Source organism: Pseudophryne corroboree, chromosome 6, assembly GCF_028390025.1.
Source record: "Pseudophryne corroboree isolate aPseCor3 chromosome 6, aPseCor3.hap2, whole genome shotgun sequence".
Lineage (NCBI taxonomy): Eukaryota > Metazoa > Chordata > Amphibia > Anura > Myobatrachidae > Pseudophryne > Pseudophryne corroboree.
This window is the reverse complement of record NC_086449.1, coordinates 167,380,737-167,393,389: the sequence shown is the minus strand read 5'-3', so window position 1 is coordinate 167,393,389 and position 12,653 is coordinate 167,380,737. Positions and strand designations below refer to the sequence as shown.

At 40.9% G+C, this 12,653-nt stretch overlaps 1 protein-coding gene across 1 annotated transcript in view; it reads left to right on the top strand.

Moving 5' to 3' along the window:
- MXD1 (MAX dimerization protein 1) overlaps positions 1–12,287 on the top strand; it is a 37,450-nt gene extending 25,163 nt beyond the window's left edge. Inside the window, exons 3-6 of the mRNA XM_063932097.1 lie at positions 8,535–8,564; positions 10,862–10,976; positions 11,102–11,261; positions 11,543–12,287. Of these exons, the coding sequence (XP_063788167.1) occupies positions 8,535–8,564; positions 10,862–10,976; positions 11,102–11,261; positions 11,543–11,736 (499 nt within the window). The 3' untranslated portion in view covers positions 11,737–12,287. The remainder of the gene's footprint in view (positions 1–8,534; positions 8,565–10,861; positions 10,977–11,101; positions 11,262–11,542) is intronic.
- The last annotated feature ends 366 nt before the right edge of the window (positions 12,288–12,653 follow it).

The window sequence follows — 12,653 nt, the reverse complement described above, 5'->3', positions numbered from 1 at the left end:
GTGAAAGCATCTTGCAGCAATCTGTAAGGCTGTGATACTCTGTGTCTGCAAAGCCTGCCGTGTGCTCCTCTCTTCAAACAGTGAGTAACCATGGATAAACTAGCTCCTCCAACCGGCATGCTGATGTCTGGTAACTTGTCTGAAAACTGGAAAAGATTTAAGCAAAGGTTTAATATATATCTTGCTGCATGTGGAGCTGATACAGAGGCTGACAAAACGAAGGCATCCATTTTCCTCCATGTGATAGGAGAGGATGTGCTGGACATTTATAATAGTTTTCAGTTTGATGAGGGGCAGAATATGGTGCTATCTTCTACAATGCAAAAGTTTGAAGATTACTTTGTGCCAAGGAAAAATGTGACATATGAAAGATATAAGTTTTTCACATGTGATCAGAAGTCTGTAGATGGATTTGATCAGTATGTTACAGAGCTGCAATCACTCAGTAAAACCTGTGAGTTTGGTGATTTAAAGGATTCACTGATTAGAGATCGTATTGTCTGTGGAATACCTGATAATGGACTCAGAGAGAGACTGCTGAGAGAGCAAGACCTAACACTAGAAAAGGCAGTGACTATGTGCAGATCTGCAGAAATAACTAGATTTCAAGACAAAATGTTACACAAGGAAGCAGATGCTGATGTACATGTAGTGCAGACAACAGAGCCAAGCAAACCTCCATTCTCAAGAATGAAGCAGTCTAAGCCACAGTCTAATAAGGAAATGTGTAGTAGATGTGGAAATGCTCACAATCCTAAAATGTGCCCTGCTTATGGTAAAACCTGCATGAAATGTGGTAGACTTAATCATTTTGCCAAATGCTGCAAAATGAAAAGGGAAACAAGCAATGTGCATGCTGTTAAACAAACAGAGGAATTCTTTGTGGATTGCATTGAACTTTGCAGTGCAGATAAGAAAGAATGGATTGTCCCTTTAACTGTGAACAAGATTGTCATTCCCTTTAAGCTTGATACTGGCGCGCAGGTGAATTTAATATCGTTTGAAGACTATAAGACTTTTAGAGTAAAACCTAAAATTCATCCAGCCAAAGTGAAAGTTACAGGGTACACTGGGAAAGAAATTCCTGTGAAAGGTACATGCTTAGTGACACTGAAATATAAGGGACAACAGTTTAAAACATCTCTACTGATTGTGGATAAAAATGTGCAACCGATTCTAGGATTAAGTTCCTGTGAGAAAATAAAGCTTGCTAAAAGTTTTTATGGTGACATCACAAGTAAAAGATGACTGCAAATCAATGTTTACAGAATACAGAGACTTGTTTGAAGGTCTAGGTCAGGGGTGGCCGGACTTTTGGGACCTGGAATCTACTTTTTGTTCACTTACTTACCGGTGATCTACCGCCGCCAAATAACACCAATAATAACACTCACATTTAAAAATAGCTTTAATAATGACAACATCAAATAATCCCCCCTTTGCAGATCACCCGCTTCCAGTCTCCTGCATAATAGCCCCCTGTACAATAATCCTCTCTGTGCAGATCCTCCACCCGTTGCAGATCCCCCTTGTGTAAAAAAAATCTTTTGTGAAGATCCACGCTCTGTGCAGATCCCCCCCTTTGCGGATTGTCCCTCCCTTTGTGAAGAAACACCCCTTTGCATAACTTACTTGACAAGTTGCCACGCTGCCTAGCTTCAGTCCTCCCTCTCCCTGCAGTCACGGCTCCTGCTTTCACGCTGCATGGCCTCCCGCTGGTTGTTTCTCCTGTCATCGCCACCACCAGTTGGATTAAATTGGATCCTATTAGCGCCCAGGCTCCTCACATCGCGGTTGACGTCATTACGTCACCTGCGCACCCGCACACTGCATCCATGGGATCTATGAAGAGAAGCAGCGGCGGCAGGCTCCTTACAGTTATTTTCTGTTAAGTCTGTCATGATCTACCAGCGGATGCTCCGCGAGCTACCGGTAGATCGCGAGCTACCGGTAGATCGCGATCTACCTTTTGGCCACCTCTGGTCTAGGTTTTTGCCTGGAGAGCATAAAATAAATATAGACACGCAAGTTTCTTCAGTGATACACCCCTGTAGAAAAGTGGCGTTTGCGCTGAGAGAAAAACTGAAACAAGAGTTAAATCGCATGGAAGCCTTGGGTGTGATACAGAAAGTTGATGAGCCTACTGAATGGGTAAGCTCCTTAGTAATTGTTGAAAAGAAAAATGGACAACTCAGAATATGTCTAGACCCCAGAGATTTAAACAAAGCTATTAAACGAGAACATTTCAAACTACCAACCAGAGATGAAATCATGTCGCAATTTGTGGGAGCAAAATGGTTCAGTAAATTGGACGCAGGATTCTGGCAAATGAAGCTAGATGAGGCCAGCTCAAAGCTTTGTACATTTAATACACCAGAAGGTCGATACAGATTTCTTCGTCTACCATATGGAATATTGTCTGCTCCAGAAGTATATCACAAAAAGATACACATGATTTTTGAACATATTCCAGGTGTTGAAACAATGATGGATGACCTTATTGTCTGGGGATCTACAAAGGAAGAACATGATTCTAGATTGAGACAAGTAATGGAACTTGTCAAGAAAGTGAATCTAAAGCTAAACAAGGACAAATGTGAATTTGGCGTGAATACACTTACCTTTATGGGCGACGTGGTCTCGGATCAAGGTGTAAAACCAGACCCAAGGAAAATATCAGCCATAGTGAACATGGAACGTCCTAACAACAAAGACGACATCAGAAGATTTCTAGGAATGATTACTTACTTAGGAAAGTTTATTTCTCAACTCTCTGAACGAACAGCCTGTCTTAGATGGTTGTTGGACAAAGATAACGAGTGGATGTGGTCACATGAACAAGAAGAAAGTTGGCAAAACTTGAAACGGATCATTACAGAGCAACCAGTGCTAAAATTCTTTGATCCTGCGAAAAGAATAAGAATTTCAGCAGATGCTTTGCAATTTGGCCTAGGCTCAGTGCTGTTACAAGAACATGAGGATACATGGCAACCAGTAATCTATGCATCAAGAGCACTGACAAGTGCTGAAACAAGGTATGCTCAGATAGAAAAAGAACTTCTAGCGATCACATATGCATGTGAGCGATTTCATCAGTTTGTGTATGGTCAAACATTTACAGTGGAAACTGACCACAAGCCATTGGTAGCTATCATGACTAAATCATTACATGACTGTCCCATAAGAATTCAAAGAATGCTTATCAGACTACAGAAATATGATGTACACTTGCTGTAGTGTCCCGGCAAATACATGTACATTGCTGATGCACTTTCTCGTGCTGTGGACAAAAGTGAAGGTTCCAAAAGTCTGATGGATGAAGAGATAGAAGCCTATGTTAATTTGATCGTAGCTTCTCTACCAGTGTCTCTTGCAAAACCAGAACAGATTAGGAAAGAAACTGAGACAGATGACACAATGAAAGTGTTGAAAGATATAATTCTGAAAGGTTGGCCAGCAGAAAAACATGCGTGCCTGCTGTCTATCCATGATTATTGGATGTACCGCAGTGACCTTATAGTTGTCGATGGTATTATTTACAAAGGCAATAGGTTTGTCATACCTGCACGACTAAGAGAAACTATGCTGTGCAAGATACATGAAGGCCACTTAGGAGAAGAAAAATGTAAGCGGAGAGCGCGTGAAGTTATGTATTGGCCAAGAATGAACCAAGACATAGCACAGACTACAGCTACATGTGAAATATGTCTTACATATAGACCGAAACAAGTCGAGCCACTGAGTCCTCACGCAGTGCCAGAGAGACCGTACCAGAAAGTTGGCGCAGATTTGTTTGATTGTAATGGGAAGACGTAAATTGTCGTGACTGATTATTACTCTAACTACCCTGAGGTGAAGACACTACATACAACTACTAGTATAGCCGTAATCAATTGCATGAAGTCAATCTTTGCAAAGCATGGTGTTCCTATGGAAGTGTTCACTGACAATGGTCCTCAGTTTTCCAGTGCTGAATTTAGACAATTTGCTGATGAGTGGGAATTTGGCCATACTACGTCAAGTCCCCACTATCCACGCTCAAATGGGTTGGTGGAAAGTTCAGTAAAAACTGTAAAAAGTCTCATGAAAAAAGCTCAAGAAGGTAAAGAAGATTTCTACAAAAGTCTTTTAATCTACCGCAGTACACCTTTACAGAATGGACTTTCTCCTGCACAAATGCTGATGGGAAGGAGGATTAGAACAAATCTCCTGATACATGATGAACTGCTTAATACACATAACTCAGCGTTGGTCAGACTGAGTAAGGAACGTCAACAGGCGAAACAGAAACTGTTCCATGACAGGCGAGCAAAAAGCTTATCTGATCTAAAATCGGGTGACCAAGTCCGTCTCAGAGATCACGAGAAAGGTATTTGGGGGCAGTAAGGTATTGTGCAAGCACAAGTAGCACCAAGATCTTATACTATACGTACAGAGCGTGGAACGGAAGTAAGAAGAAATCGGGTGGATTTAAGATCTCAACCTAACCATAATGAAGACAACGTGACTGAAGAATACCCTTCATCTGACATGTATGATGATCCTGATAATGGTGAACAAACCATGATTCTAGAAAGGTCCAACATGGTCGATGAAACACAGACTGTGTATGAAAGACCCAAAATGGAAATACGCAGACCTGAGAGACTCATTGAAACGTGTTAGATGATGTTCTTAATATGACTTTGTTAATTGTTGCATTGAAGCGTATAGGGCTTATCTTTAAAGAAAAGAGGATGTGATGTTAGTGTATTAGAATGCGTAATATTTGTAGACACTCCCTTGCTAACATGTGTAAGCCTGAATCTTCAGTGATGGTCCCTAGAACCAGGGGGATGCTGGGAAGTGGGTGGTCCAGTGTGCAGTGTGCTTGGAGTTGGTGATGGAATAAACAGCACAGCAGTGAACTCACATGTTTCTGTGTCCTGATGACTGGATTTACAAACGTATGAACAAAACACCATCCCCACCCCCAGTTTACCAGTTAGACTGACCGGCAGATGCCCGTTCGAGATCTTGGCAGTCTGGATTCTGGCGCCAGGTTTGTGATGATTTCTCTGTATCAATTGGGAGACTAAGCAGCAGCTTAGCTGAAAAAAACACCACTCTATCTCAGATAAATCTTGGGTGAAAACTTTGGTTTAAAAATTAAACATCATGGTGACCTCTTACTGAATCTATTTATTGTACAAATGTTGCTTCGGTTCTACAGTCTTTTGGCCCCCATACATCAGGTGGTGTGTTTTGTTTTTTTTCCTGATTCCCCAGTCTGCCGAATTCGATGATCTATTGGGGAAACAAAACAGGATAAAAATGGGGATTATCTTTCTCCAAGGTGTTGTTGGTTTTTTTTCTTTTCTTTTTTTCTTTTTGAATGTGGTTGTTTTTTATATATTTATATAATTCTTGTCTTTGAAGAGGGCGGGGCTTCCATATCCACCCTTTCTGTCTGTCTGTCTGTCTGTCTGTCTCTGTCTGTCTGTCTATAATTTTTAATAGTATGTCATGTAGTTGCTTGTTAGTGCTGGTGTGCCATTATATTACTTTTATTGTTTAAATGTACTTTTTTTTAAAAAACGTACAGAATGCCAGGGCTGCTCTATTGCTTTCCTCTTAGTGGCGTTTAGTGGATCTCCTGCTGCTGGAATTCTGCAGTTAAACTGTTCAAAGTCCTTAAGAACTAATGCACATGGGGTTATGTATATGTATGGCATTGTTGCATGGCATTGGCAGGGTAAGGTTTCAAACACAGGGTCAAAGTTATCTGATATACAAAATCGTATAGTTCCTAGCCACCATGTTACCCAATGTAAAAATTAGATCGGATTGTTTGCTAGATGTGGTTTCTGTATGGAAATCGCCTGTAACTGACAAACTATGAAAACATTGCGGACTGTTGCTGCAAGTAATGACATAGACAGTGGCCGTAATGTGTGTGTTCTCATAAAATCCCTTCAACCTCGGTAGCCAATGATAATAGTTACTTGTCTTATCCAGCAGACACTGATGGATTTTCAATTTGCATAGAATTAAAAAGGGAGGAGTGCGTTTTATAATCAATGGTTTGTGCTTCCTGCACTCGTTCATGTCTTACTTGCTACAATTGTAAAACAAATCTCAGCTGACTGGATCTATATACTAAAGACCTGTAAAAGTGTCATTTATTGCAGCCTCTTATTGTGTCCGTGGGAACAAGTGCAGGTGTTGCCTTGGGTGGTCTTTGCAGCTCACTGTACTTCAGAAACGTTTCCCTTCTCTACGTAACTGTTGTCCTCCATTACAGTATACAGCACATAACTGCGTGTCTGTAGATCAGATAGTGCTGTACCTGGTGCTTGATGATGGTAATTGCATGGTCAGATGTTGCCAGTAAAGTGACTGTGTATGTCCGCATCAGAGGTCTCCCATCTTGGCCCAAGAATCCAGTGATGTCAGACACCAAGGGCCTGATTCTATCTTGGGAATAAAGTGAGAAAGTAATACCAGTTTTCCAGCTAAAACCCGGGTCCAACCCAGGTAACTGAACCCTGTTTGAAACTGTGTCACAGTGGCTTGAAACCCCATTCACGCTGCAGGCTAGACCAGAGTTAGTGGCGTGTCTTCCCTCTGCCGGTGCTTGGAGATAACATAGGAGAGAATTCAATTGGGCACAAGGTTTTCCCCTGCATAAAAACTTGCAGCCCTTTAAAAAAACAAACAAAAAAAAAAACATTTGCATGCACTGTTTTCAGCTCTGAAAACTCCACTGCATTAGAGAAAAGTCAAATTTTTATCGTGGTGGTCTCCTCTCCATCTTTGCACTGGGGAGAGGGCTGCTTGGAGATGTATTTAAGAAAAATCAGACTTGCTCTGGGGATGCTTGAAAATTGAATAGAAAAACCCTGCAACTTCGGGGGGAAAAAAAACCCTCTCAATTGATTCCCTCACCCTCACCCCCACCCTCCTCCCTAAGATTGCCAAACACTGGCGATCCGGCACTTACACTGCACAGTCACCAGGGTACTTCCCGGATGTGACTCTGGTAGCTACCCGGGTCAGATTCCCGGATCACTGGACCCGGGCTGTGTTTCAGGGACCCTTTTCTATTGAGACGTGACCCAGATAGACCCAGCAATAACCCTGGTGTATTGCAGCAGCAGAAAAGGGGTATAACTGTACACCTGGGTAAAACCATGTTGCACTGCAGATGGGGCAGGTATAAAGTATGCACAAAGATTTAGATTTAAGAGGGGTGTGTCCAAACTGAAAATCTAAATTACAAATTGAAGTATAATGAAGCTTTTCAGCATTTATGGGCTTCATGCAAAATCAGCCAGTATCTACCCCACATACAAAAATATCTATATATTTGCTCCCCTTGCACACAGTTACTTGCACTTTCTTCCTTTATTTCAAGATCAGAATTGGGACTCATGTCTGTTTAATTAAAATACAACAAGAAAAGCAGAGCTTGAAAATTGCCACTGACATTACAACTGTGTTTATTGAAGAGCATAGCATATCGAATGATATAGGCCCTGGTGGCACTGTACTTAGAAGTTGAGGGTGTGGTTTTGTTGTTGTTGTTGTTGTTGTTGTTGTTTTTTTGAGGGGTAATCTAAATCAGTGTAGTAGCCTACAAGTAAAACATTTTATTTTTAGAATTTGATGTAGAATTTTACCATGGCAACCACGGTCACATAGTCCATGATCATGATGTGGGGAGCAGAGGCACCTTGGAATGTCCTTCTGAGCTCTGTTTATGCCCAAAAACCTCTTCCTTCTTATGGCATGTTTAGAACTGTTAAGGCCTAACACACTAGAAGACGAAAGATGAACAATTTGGAAGATGAGCAATTTCCCTTGAACTCCGTGACAAATGATATTGAGTGTACACACTGAGCGATTTTTACAAATGATCTGAACAACAAAAGATCTGCTCTGCTGTGATTGAGCTGCATGCATGGGCGACTGACGACCCGCTTCAAACAAGCGTGGGTGCGCGTCATTCTTTTACTATGTACACACTAGACTATTTGAATGATACATCGTTCAAAACCATCGCGCAAATCACTGTAAAAAAATATTTTCGTGTGTATGAGCCTTTAAGTCTGCATATGTGTGAAGCTACTGTCCAGGGAGATTTTTAAGGGCAGAAATTATTTTGTAGGACAACTAATCAATAGCCAATATATACTTTAAATGTATTTAACTTTGATATTTAAAAAAAAAAAAAGAAAGAAAACCACTCCCTGTGTTGGATTGCTGATTCTATGTTTTGGCAAGGCAGTGCTAGAGACAGACCATTCTAAGTATGATTTAAAGCTTAGCGTGTTTAATGACATACCCAAACAAAATAAGGCTGTATGTCTAGTGCGTGGCTGTAGTTTATAGGCAGAGCATATGTTTTCCTCCTGTAGATGTACTGATGGCGTACTCCAGTTCTATCTCGGCACGTTTCTCAAACAATGTATTTAATATTTAAATTACTGTGTAATTACTAGCCTAATGTTAGAGAGGATGTGACTAATATATTGGTTATTTTTGCATTTCAGGTCAACCCATAATGAAATGGAGAAGAACAGGTATGTCCAGTCATTTTACAGGATTATTTATTGATCCCCAGCACCACAATAATTTTAATACAGCTGCCAAAAATCTTATCCTCACCTCTGCCTCCCTGACGTGTGAGGTCCTCCCTAGTGCCTGCCAAGTTGTCATATTTCCACTGTACCTGTCTTTGAATCTTCCCTTCAATGTGTGGACGTATGTTTTATGTTTTTCTTCTTTCCCCATTTCTGTTCCACTCTAATAATTGATGTCATTATTGGGTAGACTGTGCAAGAGCACTTTGTTACACTTCAAAGTAAAAAAAACAAAACACTTTACATAGCTGAGTTCAGCAGAAACATAAAGGAATTTGTTTGTTTTCACACTATGCGTTCTGTGTAAGAAGGAAAATATAGAAATATAAATATACAATGGTAAATTTTAATGATTTGTTTTTATTTATTTATTTTTAATTCATTTTTCTTAGAAGTGGGTAACGCCCAGATGTTTTCCAATGTTGCTTATTATCTCTTAACTTTTAATGTATTCAGTTTGGAGGCACTTTAGTCCTATTTTGTTATGTCATTAGTATCCAAAACCAGAATATTGCTTGAGCAGATTGGGCTTGATTCAGATATGGTTGGAGGAGCTATTGCTTCTGCTTACACGGAAGCAGCAGCGATGGCTCTAATATGGTAATTCAGCAGGAGGTGTCACGATCCAAGCTGTGTCCAAGGGCGCAGTATCGTATCATCTCCGACACCAGCTGACTGCGTGACCTATGGGATCACCCAAGCCGGCCGCCTCAACACCTACCAAGAGGCCAGGAAATCTCAGTCTTCTGACGAAGATCCTGGAGTAGTCCCTTCCCCCCCACAATGGTGAAACAGTATCTGATCCTCAATCACTGATAGTCTGATGCCATAGTGAGACTGACGTCTCAGACCCAAACTGCACATGTGCAGTATGTGCCCGACGCATGCGCAGAGTACCGAACATCAGAACTTTACACCATGCGCAGCATTAACAAACCGCCCTCAGTCTGGACCACTGTTTCTAATTGATGAGACACAAAACCAAACAGAGTTGTTTCCTGTCTCTCTCTCTCTCTTTCTTTCTTTCTTTCTTTCTTTCTTTCTTTCTTTCTTTCTTTCTTTCTTTCTCTCTTTCTCTCTTTCTTTCTTTCTTTCTTTATATATATATATATATATATATATATATATATATATATATATATATATATATATATATATATATATATATATGTCAGGAAAAAGACTGCGGCACTCAGGGTCTTGTATTAGTGTAAAGATGTATTAGAAATACATGACAGAGAACATCAACGTTTCGGGGGATCTAACCCCGTTGTCAAGATCTTGACAACGGGGTTAGATCCCCCGAAACGTTGATGTTCTCTGTCATGTATTTCTAATACATCTTTACACTAATACAAGACCCTGAGTGCCGCAGTCTTTTTCCCGACTACCTACAAGTGTTGCTGAGGGCACCGGGGCGCTATATTCAGAGGAGGAGTGCCGGGCCATACATGAGATATATATATATATATATATATATATATATATATATATATATATATATATATATATATATATATATATATATATATTGTGTGTAATATTGTAAAAAGCTAATATATTCAATTTGTGAAGCTAAAGGCCCCCATCCACTAGGCCAACTTGTCTGAGCTGCATGTCGCATCAGATTTCTCTTGAACTCTCCCGGCAGCTTCTCGGAAATGGGATCAGATCTTGGGCTTGAATTTTCACTATATTAACTTCAGATATATCGGAGGAGCCATCCGATGTGACACTTCATCAGATTTTTCAGTCGGATGCGTCGAAATCTGATGAAAAGTACCCAAATTGGAGTAGTGGATGGGGGCCTTAAGTACATATATACATTTATCAGGCTGATAAATGTATGATTGGCCCGACAATTGTATAGTGCGTTTTCAGGAGCATTAACCAATAAACAACTTCAAATGCTCCTGCAAACGGTCAGATCGGGAGTTCACATCCTATGAGGCGATCATAAGATACGACCAATCCCACAGAAGAAAGTACACTACAAAAAGCTTATTGTGCTCAGGGTTCACAGAGGATCAGAGCGTTTATCTGATCTGCAGATATATCTGCACAGTGTGTACCCAGCTACTGCTGAGCAGTCTGCATATGTTAGTTTATAGCTTGGTGGACTGAATTTATTGGGACATGGCATTGTCAAATCAGTTATTTAAACTTTGCCCGTTACCTTCTCGAAACACAAACATTTTTAAATCCGCTTTTGTTTTTTTGTTTTTTCTCTTTCCTAGGCGAGCTCATTTGAGGCTTTGTCTTGAAAAGCTTAAGGTGTTGGTACCACTAGGGCCTGAAACTAATAGACATACCACCTTAAGTCTGTTGACCAGAGCGAAGTTACACATAAAGGTAAGTGTGTTTCCCACAGGGGTAGTCTCTCTCTGGCTGAGGATTCTGAGAGTTCCATTACACTAAACAGGATGGCTTGTAACTTTGTGCAACTTACTTATTTTATTTTTATCCCTGTTTAACAGAAACTTGAAGATTGTGACCGAAAGTCACAGCACCAAATAGAGCAGCTACAGCGGGAGCAGCGACACCTGAAGAGGCAGCTAGAAAAATTCGGGGTTGACAGGATACGAATGGATAGTATAGGATCCACAGTGTCATCCGAGAGATCAGATTCTGATCGGGGTGAGCGAAAACCTTCATCTTTTTCAGGATCCAAGTACTTGTTTGCACGTGTTTCCCTAAAACGTAATACATAGCCTAAATTGTTGGGGCAGCCATTTTGTGAACCAAACCATTATTCATGAGAGTGCAGTCTGAGACCTCTATGATCTTACTAGTTCCCAGAGAATTGATTGGCTGGCTGAATATTGGTTTACCCCCACAAAATGGCTGCTTCTTATTTATGTAGGTGCACTGTACAAGAGTGATCACTGTTTACCAGATGTATTTTTTTTTTTCCACAGAGGAGATTGATGTGGATGTAGAGAGCACAGACTTTTTAACCGCGGACCTGGACTGGAGCAGTAGCAGCAGCAGTGCCAGTGACTTAGATGAGAGAGGAAGTCTGCAGAGCCTTTGCAGTGATGAAGGGTATTCCAGCGCCGGAATTAAAAGGCTAGAACTAAAAGACAATCCAAAAGCCAGTGTTACACTATAAACCACAAGTAAGGGGAGGGGAGGAAGTTCCAAATGTCCCAGCAATTCTTCCCCCTCCTTTCCAGTGCTCCAACGTCAGAGACTGTCTTATCTAGTGACTGCATTCACACCATAATCTTGCACGTGAAATTGCCCACTCAGACTTCCAGCTCTCTCAGTTTTGCCTCCCATACCCAGAGCTCCTGAGAGGTGTGTGGGTGTCAGTTTACATTTTAAATCACACCCTGTCCCATCCACTAGTTGTCCTCCGGGAAACTACATTCCAGAAACACGCAAAGCACTGAAAGAGAAAAAAATACATATATATTTATGTGTATGGGGAGCAACTGTACTGCAATGATAAAGATTGACTGCAAATGCCGGAGTGAGTGTGTACTGCTCACTTGCTGTGTCTGTCATCTCCACCCACTAGATTTGACCAAGCACAAAGGTCTTGGTATCACCCTGCAACACCGAAACTTTCTTGCATCACCTGGAATACACGTCTGGGAGCGGTATGAAGGATTTATGGTTAGAGCATCTTGCTGCGTTGCAAGGCCTTTCAGTTTACAGCTACTATACTATAAAATTGGAAGCTACAGAGGGGAGTTCCCTGCTCTATTTAGGGATTCTGGCTCAGAATAGTGAGAATGCTGCTAATATATATATATTTTTTCCACAAATTTGTGCACTAAATGTTGCACTGAACCCAGCACAGTCTAAAGAAACGCAAAGCTGGACCTCTCTGGCTTCTCTTTGGAGACCTATAATGTCAGTCATTTTTTTTTCTCCCCCTACTCTTTGTTTCGGTCTTTTTGTTATCCATCTGTTTTTTAGCTTGTTGGTGTTTATGATGGCTTTTTTTATAATCCAGTCTTTATATATTGGTCATCAAATTCCATGTACAGTAGTTAATTAACATTAAGTTAACTCGGTCAA